Source organism: Monopterus albus, unplaced genomic scaffold (genome assembly GCF_001952655.1).
Source record: "Monopterus albus unplaced genomic scaffold, M_albus_1.0 scaffold1.1, whole genome shotgun sequence".
Classification (NCBI taxonomy): domain Eukaryota; kingdom Metazoa; phylum Chordata; class Actinopteri; order Synbranchiformes; family Synbranchidae; genus Monopterus; species Monopterus albus.
The window spans coordinates 1,122,166-1,138,884 of record NW_018127881.1 but is presented as its reverse complement, the minus strand read 5'-3'; the positions used below and the strand labels follow the sequence as shown (position 1 = coordinate 1,138,884).

Below are 16,719 nucleotides of genomic sequence, written 5' to 3'. Positions count from 1 at the left end.
AAGAAAAATAATGCCTACTTGTGACACTGTCATGCATTCTTGCTTAATTTGGGTTATTTCTCGAGTTCTGAAGCAGAAATAATATCCAGTAATTCACAAGAAAAAAAAAATCTGAAGGAAATGATCAGAAATGTGTTTTAGCTTTCCCCCCTTGATAATTACCTCACAACCCCTTAGATTTGTCCTGTAAAGCCTTGTTAGGGTTTAGGACTGCTACGCTAGATCACAAATGAGCCCCACAATAAATGCACATTTATAAAATTAGACATGAAGCTTTGGGAAAAGTGAGCAGAGGCGCTGATTCATACAGCAAGTGCCATAGAGAGGGTTGTGTGTTAACTAAACTGATCAAGATATATCAGTATCTGGGTGGTTCCTCAAATAAACAACTTTTGGGAGAAAACAATGAATGTACACTTAAAATTGATCTATACTAACACACTGAATGTTTATAACGCAACTCACAAACACCTGAGGTAATTAATATTTAATCATGCAACCAGATGGCTGTTTCTGCTGCTGCATGTGATAGCAATATATCCGAAATCTGTCGCCACAGAATTGTAGCTGTCAGTGGTGTGAGTACACCTGAGGGAATACATTTAATAAACTGGAAAATCAGCTTTTCCCTGGTTTTAATGCTGGACTCACCTTGACTCCATCAGTTCCAGGGGTTCCAGGCAGACCTCTGGGTCCCTGCAGACCCTGAGGGCCAGCAGCTCCTCTCTCTCCAGGGAAACCACGCTCTCCCTGAACAGCGACACAGTGAGAGTCAGTAGGCATGTCTTACGCTCAGCTGACTAAGAAGTAGCGAATGTAAATGAAAACTGTCAACTTACTCTGGGTCCAGTACCACCAGCTGCTCCAGCCTCTCCAGGGACACCCTTAAAGGAGAAACAAACAAACAAACAAACAAAAACAGAAAACGAGAGCAAGGACATGCAGGATCAGTATTTAACAAGTAAGCAATGTATGTTTAAAAACAGTAATTACTACAACTAGTGCTAATGCTACTGATACATTTAGCCATATTAAAGCAGTGGCCAAGCTCAACTCAAAATTATAAGTCAGAGTCTGTCAAATTATTTAGATAACCGCCTCCATCAAATCTTCCGGGATTTCTTTTCACCAAGCCTATGACAGATTAATGCTAGTATTTCCACTGCATATACAGTATATCACCTTACAAGTTACATTTCACCAAAAAAGTGCACCAACCTGGTCTCCAGGCTTGCCTCCCTCACCAGGAGGGCCAGGAGGTCCAGGCAGACCCTGTGTACAGAAGAGAAATAAAATAAGGTATAAAAACAAGGAAACATAAAGAAGAAAACACCGATATAAATTCATGCACAACAATGATTGGCATACCTTGGTTAACATAATATCTATGTAGCAAGAATTATTTACAATAATTAGTGAGCAGGTCAGTGCAAACATATGCACTGGTCAGTAGAGATAAACTGAGTGATGCTGTTATTAATTATATCATTGCAAAAACACCAACATAGCTATTACTGGACTTAGAAACACAATCAGAGAAACAGCTGCATTTATACATAAACTTTAACAATCAAATTAAGATAAAGGTCTGATCAGGCAGACTCACCTGGAAGCCCGATGGACCGGGCTGTCCTTGCTCTCCTCTCTCTCCAGCAGGACCCTATGCAGATAACCCATAATGTATAATAACCATCAACTTCTATCATTAACTAATGGTCAGCAATGTAATGTATGAATGTGATTGTTAAGATGGTGGGACAATAATGCTAAATATACCATTTATGCAGCTCTGATATCAGTAACAACTAATTTGAATTAAAATGCTTCAATATGTTTAGCATTTTAAACCACAAACTTCAAAACAAGCTGAATGTCTGTCAGTCATCTTACAATGTGCCGACATTTCTGTCAAGGACTTTTGTTCCTAGACAAAGCTATCACAGTCTGGGAAATGGAAAGACCAAAGGTTGCTTCTAAGAGCAAACAAAGAAAATGGAAAGATAATATCAGTGTTGAAGCTATATGGAGGATGGAGTGGGGAGATACAGATACGTACAGCAGGGCCAGGGGGTCCAGCAGGCCCAGTTTCCCCATCTTTACCAGGCAGACCCTGAGGAGAGGAAGGAAGAGTGGGAGGAAGGAGGAAGGAGCAGCAACAAAAAGAAAAATATCTGTTGTAAACAATTATATATAACGATGATGCCATTAAGTGACAGCAGGGCACAGTGTTTGACTTTACTTGCTGTCAATAACTTTTGATTGATAAGGACATTTGCAGGGTATTTGTTATTTATCATGGCTCATGGTGTGCCTTTAAATGCTATTTTGTGCAGCTATATATAATTATTGCACCTAGATTTGGTGTTAGAACCACATCTTATAAGAAAAGACAGCCATGTTTGTATATATTCATACCTATAGCCACTTACTGAGAACTAGTTTATTTATCTTTATTTGAAAAGAATATTTCTAATTATTATATATATTTCAAAATTCAGATAATTTCACAATAAATTATTCACAGTGAATTCTGGCAGATGTTAAAATACATTTGGGTACTTATTATTGTGCTTCCTAGCCTAGACTGTTGTCAGGAAAAGTGGAATGTACCTGTATTTGTGGTGCGAGGTCGTCTGAGCAGGTTTTAACACAAGCGTAATTTTGGGTCAAACCAAGCACTAAAATTGCACTGCGCTGCCTAATCAGTACAAACATGACCAGAACTGTGTCTCTCCTCCCACGTCAGTGTAAGTGCGTTCATTCATGACAAGAAAATACCAAACACACCAGTGAGCAAAAAAACATAGACTTGCGTCCAAGGAAAACTGGGTGTGAAGCTATGCCGGCTTTGCACTGGCAGGAAACTAGACCCCATGGTGATATCAGCTAAATGATTTCTGTATTTTAAAATTACAGCACATAAAAGATCAATTTGGAAGATACTAGTACTGCAAGTTATGTAGAGCAGAAAAGGTGAACTAACTTACTCTCAGACCAGAAGCTCCAGCCAGTCCTTTCTCGCCAGACTTGCCAGGTTCACCCTAATCACAACAGAGTCAAAATGTAACAGTTAGTCAAGATGCTGCTGCTGATTTGCACATCACATGGCATAAAACTGTAATGTTTATTTTTGATTCAGGGACAAATAAAACAACAAAGACAACAAAACAAGTTTTATGCACCTAAAATCCAGTTACATGAACAGGTAAACTTTTCCTATGCATTTAGCTTTGTTACTGTTTTGCATTTTAAAAATGTTTATAGAAATTCTTACAGTTGCTCCCTTGGGTCCAGGGAATCCCATGACACCAGGCTGTCCACGGGCTCCCTGTGGGCCCAGGGGTCCTGGACGTCCATCCTCACCAGGAGCTCCCTAGTCAAGTAAAGTCAAGTCGGTTTAGTTATAGAGCATTTAACAAGCTACAAATACTGATCAAAGTGTTTCACAGATGAATTAAAATTTCAAATGAAAATTGTGAAGAGTCAAAAGCAGTGAGGGGCTAATTGTTCTAACATCTGGGGCCACACTGGAAAGTACAATTTACACTTGAATTTCGACTGGGAATGAGGAATGGAGAGATGCAATCGCTGAGATGATCTGATCAGAATCGGGAATTTAGGTTTGGAGTGGGGTCTACCAGAGAAATGCCCAGCATCACCTGAGGATTTGCTACAGCCAGTCATTTTGTTTATATACAGTAGACCCCAAAGGATAAACTGGAAAGCTAGAAAGAAAACAGGTAACGAATAAAATAATCCCGCAATCATAATCAGTCCCCCCTTTGTCTGTACCTCGGCAAAAAAATGAAATCTATAAGTGAACCAGAATTATTTAACGAAACAGGCCCTGAACAGAAAAGCATAACAAATGTGAACATAATGGTCATACATCCAATATGAAAATATTAAAATATAAAAATGTGTGTTTTGAAAATTACAGTGCATCACTGCCTTTCACATTTACACAACTATGCGATGCACTTTATGACAGGATGGCAACACGAGTTAAACTGCCAACTTGAGGGCTATCTACAACAGGAGTCAATTCATAGATTATGATTCAGTTTATCGAGGTTTCAGTGAAGAGTTTGAGTATAAACACCGTTCTAGAGGACTAACAGTTAAGACCAAAATCAAATGTATACAGGATTAAGGGTTATACTGGGGAAAAGGAGCCTGTCTAATAAACTCAGCCCCAAATAAAGTTGAGAAAACACCTGAGCTCTGAATATGAATCCTGAAGCAAGCTAAAGTGTGTGTGATACTATGTTGTTCTAAAACCAGGCTAGTTGAGTGACTTTGAAATACCACTGGGGATAATGTAAGTAAACCACTTATGAGTCATTATGTGATGACAGCACAGTTGTAAAGTTATTACTCCCTTCCTGATTATTACATATATTAAAAACATACATAATTGCTGTTACAATATGAAAAAGTGCACTTACAGAAGGTCCAACTTTGCCTTGAGGACCAGCGTCCCCTGGGCGACCAGTCAGGCCCTATCAGAGAAGGAGGATAGAAAGACAGCCGCGGGATGATGAGAGTCTGACATAAAGGAGCAGACATAAGGAAACATGAAAACATATGGTGCTGTGGGAAACTGAATTTAGACTTCTCAGCTACAGACAGAAATGACTAAGAACTGAAACATGAAAGAGTTAAAAGTGTTAAAGGTGAATTTCACCGGCCCTGTCTAGGGTGTACCCTTGCCTCTGGCCCAGTGTGAGCTGGGATTGGCTCCAGCCCCCCCCACGACCCTCTACAAGATAAGCAGTACAAGCAGTAGTGGATGGATGGATGAATTCCACCAATTTTACACATCAAGGTCTGTTTACAGGTACTGCATATGTGGGAAAAGGTTCTTTAAAGCCTTTAGTGGCTCAAGAGGGAGCTGCACAAAATCTGATATATTTCCTCAAGGCAGCCGGAGTTATGTCTGAAGACCACAAGTCTGACAATTTAAAAAGAAAAATTGAGGTTATATTATATGTGCCTAAAATTGAATCTCTGACTAAACTTTTGGTGGTTGAGTTGCATTGTGAGTAATATACAGTAGGCACCGGTACTGACCAGGAAAAAGAGAATAAAAAAAGACAGGATCTCTAGTTGCTTTGCATTGATGTAAATGTTTTATTTTAATTGTGAGTCTGACAATGTTACAGGAGTGCCATGCTAAATTGTTGGGGGTAATTCAAAAGGCAGTAGCAGGGTTGAAAAACACCGGACCAATAATTTTACCATTCCAAGCAAAATCATTGGACGACCTACCTGCCTGTCAACTTACCGCCTACCCTGCCCATGCACTCAATGCGTGAGCCAAGAGTTTCCCACAAGGCATTGCAGGCAGACGTGACCGCTCTGACAGGTAATTGTCAGTTTAGTTTTGTTTCGGGTGCATTTCTTATTTTCCTGAAATCTGTACATGCTAGTCAGGCAGTGCGTGTTGCAGTGTGTGCTGTTTTGGAGGAGCGGTTTTAGAGATAATTCATAATGAAAGGGTGACATTTATTCAGTTTTTTACTTTAAAATCGAGCTTCTTCTTGCTGGTTTTTCGAGGATCGCCAACCCTACCTTTAACAGAGAGTCAGTGCTGCAAACTGTAATGTGAAAGATTAGTGTTCATCAAGTAGGTAGAGTTAAGTTTAAAAATGCTGTAGGTTTCATGGTGGGAAATATGCAAAACATATTTCATAGACCGAGGAGTTTAATTTACTTTTTATGTGCATTTCAAATGTGCCACCCCTCTGAATCTGTGCCCCAGCCTGGCCACCCTGTCCAAAATGTTCTAGATCCTTTTTGATAAAGCTTATAGTTAGGGCTGGATCAGGTGACCCTGAGCCCTCCCTTAGTTATGCTGCTATAGGCCTAGGCTGCTGGGGGGCCCCATGATGCTCTGAGTTTCTGTGTCCTCTCTCTCTCCCTGTACCTTTCTGCAGGTTGCCCTGGCCCTGGAGCTCTATGTCTCTGACGAGCAGTCACCAGCCACATCGACCTGATCAGTGTTTGATTGTTGTGTCTTGTTGCTTTTCTTCTTTTGTCTCTCCTCTATCCACTCACCCCAACCGGTCGAGGCAGAAGGCCGCCCACCAAGAGCCGGGGTCTGTTGGAGGTTTCTTCCGTTAAAGGGAGTTTTTCCTCCCCACTGTCGCCAAGTGCTTGCTCAAGGGGGATTTGTTGGGTTTTCCCTATGTAATAATATTGATAACAGTAAGGTCTAGACCTTACTTTGTAAAGTGTCCTGAGATTACTTTTGTTGTGATTTGGCGCTATACAAATAAAATTTGATTTGATTTGATTTGATTTGATTTAGATCCTCCCCTGTGTACTGTATGGCACTGGTTTATTGACAGGTTTTAACAATTATTGTTTGTGCATGTTTTAAAGAACATTTCAACAGATCACCATCATCCAGATTTAGATGTAAATAAAGGAGGACCTTACTCTGGCACCAGGCAGACCAGGCTCTCCAGGACGGCCAGGGTCACCACCAGCACCCTTAGGGCCACTGGCACCAGAGGGTCCACGCTCACCTGGGGCTCCCTGTATTATGAGAAAGTACAAAGCAGAGGTTGGTCACTCAGTCAATAGAGGCAACACTTCAGTTCTCACACCCCAGAGGACAGGAGTTTCCCATTTCCCTTTTCCGTGTGAAGGAGTTTCATTGACCTGCTAGAGATGACATTATTTTGTATTTTATTTTGGTGTAAATGAGACTGTGTGTGGGAAAGATAATGCTAAATAAGATGCTGGTTTTGGTGAAATAGGACATTTAGTTCACTAGTGCATGATAGGCTTATGAGCTATGCCGCCATCCTGAGGCCATATTTTGGAGTTGCATGTATAAGTGAGCCTCAGATGTAGGAGCGGGAGTGGTGGCAATTTTCACTCTTTGAGCTTCACAATAAATTATATATTATGTTCTTCATGAGCTCATGAGTTAGGGTGCTGATCTGAGTTCAGTGATGTCATGACTGCTCTCTCAAATGTGCTACTATAGACAAATCTCAAACCTAAAATTCTGCAAAGCCATGCAGGTTTGTAATGTGTATAGACACTACACTTTAGCACTGGAATAGGGGGAGCCTTGTCTTTTTATGGTTAGATTTGAAGGTTATCAAATCATATGAAGTGAAACTGAATTCCAATTTATGATGTGATGTAAATGTGCATCCCACAGTATGTGATAACATTTAGTCCTTCTCTAATTGCATCAAAAACATATGAAAATCTGAGAATATTGGACGTAGTCATCTTTAACAACAATTTTCACATTCAACTTGGGACAGATTGAATATGCTAAGTGCTGTTTCACCGATTTACACCCGTGACTACCGACACTTCAGTGGCATTGATTTTCTGTTTCTACAGCAATAATTAAACCTCTTCTCTGGAACAAGTGAAACTGTGTTGACACTCACCTTTGGACCTGCCAGACCATCTTGACCTGGGAAACCACGGTTACCAGGGGCTCCCTACACAGAAAACACAAAACCAGAGCCAAGGTTATGATTACAAAATTTAAGTCACTGAATCTCATAGTGGCTCTTGACAAGGTTCCCTGGTGGTTCCCAACAACACAGTTTTAATGTAATTAAAACATAATTTGATTGAAATTGTTCATGTTTCAGTTTTACTATCTTCAAATGTGCAATATACACACACTTGTGCAAAACATCACCATTTAAACAATGACAAACTACCATGTATACATATTTTTGGACAAAATATTGTCAAATGTGTGTAGTAAGAGATCTATAATTTAGACAAGAGCAAATCTGTTGTTCTGTATACAGTGAGGTGCTGGAGCAGAGTATTACAAAACAGCATATATTTTTGAACTAGAAAATAACCTGATTGGATGGTACTCACTCTCTCTCCAGGAGGTCCAAGAGGTCCAGCAGCACCAGGTTCGCCCCTGGGTCCTCTCTTGCCCTCTTCTCCTTGTGGGCCAGGTGCTCCCTGGAGGCCAGGTGGGCCCTGAGAAACACACCAGTAACAGACTGTGTTCATACAGGAAAAGAAGCATCCTTGTTTTTGCATATACAAAACCTGGTGAAAAACCTTCAGGAGCACTAACCTTTTTCAGATAAAGTCATTTGAAGCATCAGTCTTCTGAATTCACTTCATCTTGGTAGTGATTACCCATGCTTATTAATAATAATGATAATAATACAAAGGTAAGTAAAAGAAAACAAAACTCACGATTTCTCCTTTGGGTCCAGCTTCTCCTTTGAATCCCGGAATACCTGGGTCTCCCTAAACAGTAATGGATATGCATTAGAGAGAGGGCATCAGGCTGCTGTTATTTCTTTTTACCAATTTATTATGTGGAACAGAAAATAACACTTGTGTATTGTGATTGAATGATTAGTTGAGAACATACAGATGTTCCTTTAGGGCCAAGAGGCCCAGTTGCTCCCTGTGGCCCAGGAGGCCCACGAGGTCCAGGGAAACCAGGAGCACCAGCGATACCAGGAGCACCCTAAAGAGAGAGAGAGAGAGAGAGAGAGAGAGAGACATACAGTAAAGTCAGCCAGCTGACCGGTTACTTAAATATTAGTCTACAATTACCAGTGAATAAAGAGTGAATCAGTGACAAAGATTATAGCCTGTAGGTGCATCAGTGACAGCAGCGGCTACAGCTGTGATGTCCAGAATTTTAAACTTACAGCAGATCCTTTAGCTCCAGGGATACCATCAGTACCTGGGTTGCCCTGTAAAGAAAAGAAGACAATATAGAGTTAAACACAGTCTTTCTACAATTCAGCCATCTTAATTTATTAGTCTGAGTTCTGACAAAAACTGGGCTAAATTTTTTTGACAGACTATCACCTAAAAAGATTACATAAGGATATATTAAAAATGTCATTAAAAGCTGTTATTGTATTCTATTTTACAGCTCATTTGAACCACATCAGAACACTAAGTACATTTGCATTTGCGTTTAAAGCTTCACTTACGGGCGCACCAGCAGGCCCAGATGAGCCAGGAGTGCCAGACTCTCCACGAGGTCCCTGAGCACCCTCAGGTCCACGAGCACCAGTAGGACCAGCTTCTCCCTGGTCAGCAACACAAAAGAAAAAATATAAGATGGCAAATTACAATGCAAGCGCAGACCATAGGAAAGTTAAGCACTTATAAAACTGACAAGCAGCTAAAATAAAGCAGAAGAAATCAATCCAGATAAAACTGGAGAAGTGCATAGGGCTATAAATGTCAACAGATTGCCAAGATAAGGGACAGTATTAAGCTTAGACAAGGTCATATATAGTATAACGAAAGACAGGGAGACTAGATTCAAGAAGAACCTGAACTGAATTTACATGTAATTCAGTTTTCAAATATTGTATGTAAAGGGTGTGGCTTGTCTGTTAAAGGATATAAGGCCTTAAAAGCAAAAATACATCATGTCAGTCCAAATGCCTCTGTATTTCTGGCCTTAAGCTTGGCTGAAAAAACTCCCAATGCCCAACTGTTTTACTCTGTTGCCCTACTGGAATATTGTTGATTTTAAAACTGTTGCTCATACTGTAGCTAAACAGAAAGCTAGCCAACCTACAATGACCTCACGTCTCTTCCAGCTGAGCACTCCCGTCAACTTAGGACCCACTGACCAAAGGATTTAACATACTGCCCACAGAGATGCAGGATATCAGTGCTTCACTCCACCAAGGTGCATGTATCTGTAGGTTTCTCCTAATATGCTTGTCATCATGAGTAAATGTCTGTTCAGTTGGTGTTTGCTTCCAAATAAAAGCCCAGGGTGTACTGTGCGTTGCTCTTCAGTGGAGGTGGGGCAGTTAAACAAGCAAAACAAGCAGTTAGCCTTCATCCTTTAAGTCTTTCTTTTGCAAAGCTGTAAAATATTGTTAGACAGCTACATTCAATAAAGTATAAATCTCAACTCGTCTAGGTTTGTTTTCTTGAAAAGGTGCGCTGTTGTTCCCTCTGGCTATTGGGGGGAATTCACACTCACTACTTCTCATGTTCTCACCAGCTGTCAAGCACAAGTGGGTGTTTTCTGTCCTCCAGACTCAGGTGGACAAACACATGATGCAAAGTTAAGATTTATGCTTTATCAGAAGTGTTTTCAAATGGTATTTTTCAGTTTTATAAGAGAATAGACTTCACCAATGAAGACAGGTTAATCTGGGAAATGCACATTTGCTTTCTTCTCTATCTCTGTTCAAGAGCCACGCACACTAAAGAATCATCTGGGACTGTGTCCTAGTCCTGGGAGGGGAGGGGTGTTTGTGTGCTTATGGCCGCAGATGCTGCTCCTGCTGATATTATTGCTCTCTCTTTGTGGGTGAGAGACACAAATATATGTATGTGACTAATTAGGCCTGTTAAATGTTAATGTTAAACCTGTATTTATAACATATTAAATATGTGAGTTGTCTGGCTAAAATTAATTCATTGGTTATTTTCTGGCTTAAATTGAGAAAGAAAAAAGCTGGTCAGAAAGACACTGAAATTAGAATTGAATGCTTCCAAAATAAATGTATATGAGCATAATGATCACTTTGCTGACTTGCCTATGCTTCTCCAAGGTGTGTTATCCAAAGCTAAGTGCTTAATATTTTTCAGATCTTCTGGGTAAGTATAAAAAAATGACCCAGGCCTCTATCCAGAGGATTTCAAATCATTATTTTCCACCAGCCTCCTCTGGACACAAGCCAGAGATCTGACCACACTGGTAGTATGCAGCCTCATGGTGGTGAATGGAATTCCTTTGCTACTGCTGCTACTCTGTGCAGGCTCAGTAGTATGACATAACAAAGTTTGTAAACGTTTCCAAAAATGGCAGTAAGTAGATGGAATTTTTCTTCTCCCTAAAGCCCACTGTCAAGGCCAATATCTACTGGCTCTTATGCTGAGGTAAGAACTGGGACAAGAGGAGGAGGCACATTGGCCGAATCTTTTTAAAAGTTATGAAAAAAATTCTCTGCATATTAGAGGTGGTGGCTTGTCGGTAGCTAAATAATACTCTTCTAATAATGAAATACTCTGGAGCTGGATAAAAACTGCCCCAGTTAGATCATTTCATTTCTGGACAATGGTTTAATAAGTTGTTTCTGTCTTGCTAGCTTTTTCCTGTAGTGTTTCCTTAAGATGTGCCAGGCCATGCTCATAAAGCTCAGGGTGGAAAAAACTAAAAGGAGGCTGTACTTAATCTGCTCTCAGGGAGTTTAATAGGCAGGCCTGGTCCAAACAGACTGGACAGGCTCCTCAAGGTACAGCAAGATAACCAAATATGAGATTTTTAATGCTTCTTACTATGGGACACTAATTAGAATATTACAAAGTCCTACAAAAATACATAGTTCATAAAGACAGACACACTCTCCTCCAAACAAACATTCAATTGTGCTGTATCCGATGTAGTTTGATACAATACATAACCCCACATACAAACACAAACACATCTGAGCATCATTTGCTTTGATTACTTCTGAGGAAACTCTTGGGTTTAGTAAAGCTTTATAATACTTTTTGTTTTATTCCTAAAATGATTCCTAAGTAATCAAGAGGCTCAAAGGAAAATGCAAACCAGGAGCACAGGGCCCTCAAGCACAGAACCGAGCCTGTCTGCCACACTGGAGAAATAAATCAGATGCAAAGAGAGAGGGGGAAAAAATGAAAAGACAGTAAAAACATTTCAAACCCCCTCCTCCCTAATTTTCCACACAGATGGAGGCTTAAATCACTTTTCAGTGCAGCGCAGCCTGCTCCAGTTTCACTAAAGCACTTCAACTGTCCCCACAAAATCCTCCCTGAGCTGAGTGCTGAGGGACTGTCTTTTTTATTAGATTCAAGTAAATCTTATTCTAACAGCATATAATTCACAGAAATCCAAATTGTGCAACTATTAACACACAGGTTTGTGTTAAGAAAAGGTCCCAAATCATTGGTTTTAAGTTCAGTTATGTTGGTTAGATTTCTCACACAAAGAAAGGGACAGACAGAGAAACACTCACTTCTGAACTGCAGCAGTGATGATGGGAAAGAGCAAACGGTGATACTAGCAAACCTACCTTTGCACCTGGAGAGCCAGGGAAGCCCGGAGCTCCAGAGGGACCGACGGGGCCCTACAGAGATTAAATGAAATGTTACTCAGATTTCCAGGTGTAGAGCTCTAGAGGTTACTATCATTCTGCAGGATGATGCGTGTGTGGATAAATGAGATTTAGAAGAAACAGGGATGGGTGTTTATAATATTTCCTACTCTCAAACCAAATGATGAATATGAAAATTAAATGACACGCAAAATGATACTCACTGGGGGGCCAGCAGGGCCGGACAAGCCATCATTTCCACGTGCTCCCTGAATACAGTAAGAAATGCATTATCAACATATGGCAGATCAACAACTGGACCAAACATTCTCCAATCAGCAACCTGTACACAAGTGTAACACTTTACACAGCGAGGTTAGATCCCCCTAAAATCCTACTGCTTGGTACATTAAAGGTAAACCCCTAAATTGCACTCTATAGCTATGCTTCACAGCTTTGTAACAGACACCAATAAAGTAAATTGAAACATCTAAACTATTTGCTGGGAATCAGGTGTCTGTGTTTTGTCCAGTGACAGCTTTTAGATGAAAAAGATGACACTTACAGCAGCTCCGCTGGGTCCAGGGCGACCTCTCTCACCTGGCAAACCACGAGGTCCCTATGTAGGCAAGAGAAAAGAAAAGAAACCTTCACAAGTAAATTTCCATTATCTCCAATAGAATTACCAATATAATTGATTTGTGTATCTTTTGTGTTGTGATGTTTGGATTATTGTAATACCCAGAAATACACACCATCGGTCCAGGAGCACCGCTCTCTCCAGGAGCACCAGCCTCACCCTAAAGAGAGGGAAGATTTTGTACAGCAAGGAAACCTCGATTAAAGGTAGTGTATGTTTCAGCTGAATGTCCGTTGTTTTTTTACTTCATCAACAACTACTATTTCTGAGCTGTATATACAAGAAGTTCCATTTCTAGGAAAATTACAAATGATCTGTCACTGAAAAATCATCTTACCACCATCGGTACAGACAGAAACCAACAATGGAGTGGTGTGTCAACATAACAAACCAGAAAACAGTTGGTAAACACAGAGAAAACACTACCTTAGCGCCAACAGCTCCAGTCTCTCCCTTTGCACCATCAAGACCTGGATAACCCTAAATGACAGCATAGAGAGACAGTGCATAGTCAGGGAACAACAAAAACAACCACCTAATCTTCCTGAAAGTCATTAATGAACAACAAACAAACTCACTCTGTGTCCCTTGATGCCAGGCAGGCCAGGTGTTCCTGGGAATCCACGAGCTCCCTGTGGTACAAGAGGAGAGATGATGAATAACATTAATAAAGGCTACAGCAGAGGGAAAGCAAAGCAACTCCTATGTGACATAATTGTTAAAGTAATTTACAGAGTTGAATCAAAATCTAGAAACAATCTACAGTATACTTGCAATGCAGTGCATCATTACTGTAAGCTATGGTGAGAGATGCTTTACTGTATAACCAATACAAAGTGAAACGTTGCATACAATTCAATTTGGTTATGTTATTCTGAAGCAACAACATTGGAATCTCTTTAAATGTATTCTCAGGCAGGTGATCAGCAAAAAGTATACAAAGTGAGACCTCCCTTAAACTAAATGTTCAGCACTTCTTAAAAAACAAGTCAGAAAGAATCAGCAGTCCAAGAAATCTCACCTGGGGTCCAGAAGGTCCACGGTCGCCTGGTTTGCCAGATTTGCCTGCCTCACCCTAAACAGAAACAAAGAGGAAAAGTTATGCAAAAATGCATTACAAGATGTTAATTTATGAATTTCATCTAAGTGCTCCTTTAAAACTGTTAACTACTGTACATTTAATGTAGTTGATTTGGGCACTCCCAGTGGACGCAATGTAACATGTCATGTCTGCTGCCATCGTGTGGTTATGTGTAGGAATTACAGTCTAGGATCCCTAATATGTTAATGTGAGTTTCAGGAAAATGTAAAAAGCAACATTGAAATATTTGGACATGTTATTTCACTTAAAGCATCAGACTGGGCTCACTGAGGATTATTCAGATTAAAAAGAGTGAATGTGAGCACACAACATAAGATGTTAAAGATCCACAGTGCACCACGAGTGATATGTCACAATAGTAATTTAGCAGGTTGCTTCTGTCTTAGTGATACAGCCTAATAAGCAACATGTAATTTAATGAATGTGGTAATATATGGCAGTTTACATGTTATTTCATAAAATTCTCATAGTAGTTGACTTGTGTTAACTCATACATTTACAAAGTACTTGAACTATGTGATTGCATTTGTGATTTAAACAGTATATAGACTGTAAAAATGCATGAGTACATTTTAATTCCTATGTTTTCTTCAGTAGCATAGCAGTAATAATACCAAACTAAAAATATCAAACAGATAGATACGGCTTTGAAAGACCAATAAGATGCTGAGGATGACATCAAGAGCTAAATGATGCAAAATGGCATAATTTAGTTGAGATTGTAAAAAATATTACACAAGCAGCTAACAGAGATCAATACAACCTATTTATAATGTAGGCACTGTGATTTATATTTAAATACTGGAACACAGTACTTCTGCGTTTTATGTAAATATGTGTCAGACGATCAGAAATATGAAATTAATAGTCAGCATAATTCACCTATGATAATCTTGACAGTGACACAGCATTTCTGTAGGTGGAGACAGAAAAGGCCACAAGAGAATTATTTTCTCTTTCCGGTGGTTTTAAGTCAAATTTATAGGATGTTAATATTTTACAGAATACACCAAGTTAGTTAGAAATGAGGATACTAAGTTTCATTATGTCAGAGGTCCTGCTTTTTAAAGATATATTTACATGTGTATAAAGTTGTGAGAGACACACTTACATCATCTCCAGGCTTTCCAGGAGATCCAGGGGGGCCACGAGGACCCATGGGACCCTATCAGTAAAAGAGACAACAAGCAAAGATAAGACACCAGTAATAACCAAGAACGGGCAACCATGTTATATTAAGAATGGAAATATGTAAATGAAGCCATGTCGTTGTTGTCATTTTTTTTTTAAGCTGATAGAAAGGAAAACAGCACAAGTGACTTTGACTCGTTCTTATTTCAAAGGCTAAAACGATCTCCCTTGAGAACTGGTGAACCAACAATGTGACCCTTCTCCAGCTGTCGAGTTATTTTCTGGCACAAATCTTGATTTTAATCACACGTAATGATGTACTGGCCTGTGTTTAAAAAAGAAGGCACATCAGAACTGCTTATCTGAACTCCACAGGAGCAGATTAACACAGTGGTGGGGAGACACTGCTTGTGTACCTGCTGAAGGAATGAGGACAGGGGAGGGCAGGGAGCCTGATTTTGGGAAAGCTACAGGAAGAGTATGTAAACAGCACAACAAGGAGAAGGACAGAAAACTAGGAGGAGGATTTATAAGAAGAACACAAAATGAAAATTAACGGAAAGGGCTAAAGGCCTTATTTCTGAGAAGAGTTACTTGAGGGGTACGGGACGATCTGAAACACCAATAAAGTCATAAGAAAATAGAAAATAGCTCTCCACAAAGTACCAGCAGATGATGTTGCTTTTCACCATAAGATGTCAGGCATCACACAAACCTTGCTACTTGGTCACTGTGAGGACTGACTGATAATGAAATATATGAGCTGGTGGGTCAAAGGGAGGATACAGACATTAGCAGTAAGCAGTTAAAGGCTAGAATGTGTTGCTGTAATGGGGTAGCTGAATATGATCAAGGGACATTCTGGGTCCTCTGCACACACTGTCCTGTACACTGAAAAAAAAGATTTGTTGGATTTATTTGACTGTAATGTGTACATCGGTCCCACACAATGATAATGTGTAAAACCAACATAATTTTTTTTAGGGGTTAACTTGTTAGAATTATGTTAACAGAGGAAATATGAATGAATTGCATTGCATATACTAGCATAATTTGTGTAAATCCAAAGACCCGGTGAGTCCTTTTTTTCAGTGTACATACTGTATAAAACATGTGATATTCCTTTTTACCTAGTTACCAGCCGAAGCAATTTAAAAGCTTTTATCATTTTGTGGACAAAGACTTTTTAAAAACTAAATACACATGAGAAAGTAGCGATTTGAAAAAGAAAAGTGGAAGAGAGGCTTACAGGACCCTGGAGGGGAGGGGAACACCTAAAGAGGTTATGAAAAGGGTATAAAGCAGGAATTTATTATAAACCATGTAGTGTGGACTGGGGTTGGAGTAGTACACTGTGGGATACTTACAGATGATCCAGGCTCTCCAGCCTCTCCTGGGCTGCCTTGGAAACCTTGTGGGCCCTAAGACGAAGAAAGAAGAGAGGGATTATGAAGGAAACTTCTTCACATGTACAGAGGCTGAGAGGGAACTAAATGAAAACACAATGGCTGTGGATTTTAGATCTCACTGCTACAACAGTTAATTAACTGACTAATCGAGTAGAAAATTAATTACTAGTTACGTCGCTGATAATCAAATAATTGTTTGGGTAAATTGTAAGCAAAAATTTCCTGATTCTGTTTTTCAATCCTGAATGTTTCCCCCTCTTGTCTTTAGCTAATATCAAATTACCTGCTGAAGTGACAAATCCAGTTTCCCCTTCAACTTTCTCAGATCTGAGCTTTTCAGAGGTGTGTGAACGAACCAATCCAGATTTTTTCAAA

The 16,719-nt window shown here is 39.8% G+C and overlaps 1 protein-coding gene across 1 annotated transcript in view; it reads right to left on the bottom strand.

The window, feature by feature from the left end:
- Positions 1-16,719, bottom strand: part of col2a1b (collagen, type II, alpha 1b) — a 45,644-nt gene that overhangs the window by 15,522 nt on the left and 13,403 nt on the right. Inside the window, 24 exon segments of the mRNA XM_020619338.1 lie at positions 652-750; positions 840-884; positions 1,219-1,272; positions 1,607-1,660; positions 2,057-2,110; positions 2,988-3,041; positions 3,275-3,373; positions 4,449-4,502; positions 6,445-6,543; positions 7,422-7,475; positions 7,873-7,980; positions 8,206-8,259; positions 8,387-8,485; positions 8,673-8,717; positions 8,964-9,062; positions 12,042-12,095; positions 12,287-12,331; positions 12,628-12,681; positions 12,818-12,862; positions 13,129-13,182; positions 13,281-13,334; positions 13,724-13,777; positions 14,916-14,969; positions 16,303-16,356. Coding sequence (XP_020474994.1) covers positions 652-750; positions 840-884; positions 1,219-1,272; positions 1,607-1,660; positions 2,057-2,110; positions 2,988-3,041; positions 3,275-3,373; positions 4,449-4,502; positions 6,445-6,543; positions 7,422-7,475; positions 7,873-7,980; positions 8,206-8,259; positions 8,387-8,485; positions 8,673-8,717; positions 8,964-9,062; positions 12,042-12,095; positions 12,287-12,331; positions 12,628-12,681; positions 12,818-12,862; positions 13,129-13,182; positions 13,281-13,334; positions 13,724-13,777; positions 14,916-14,969; positions 16,303-16,356 — 1,539 coding nt within the window.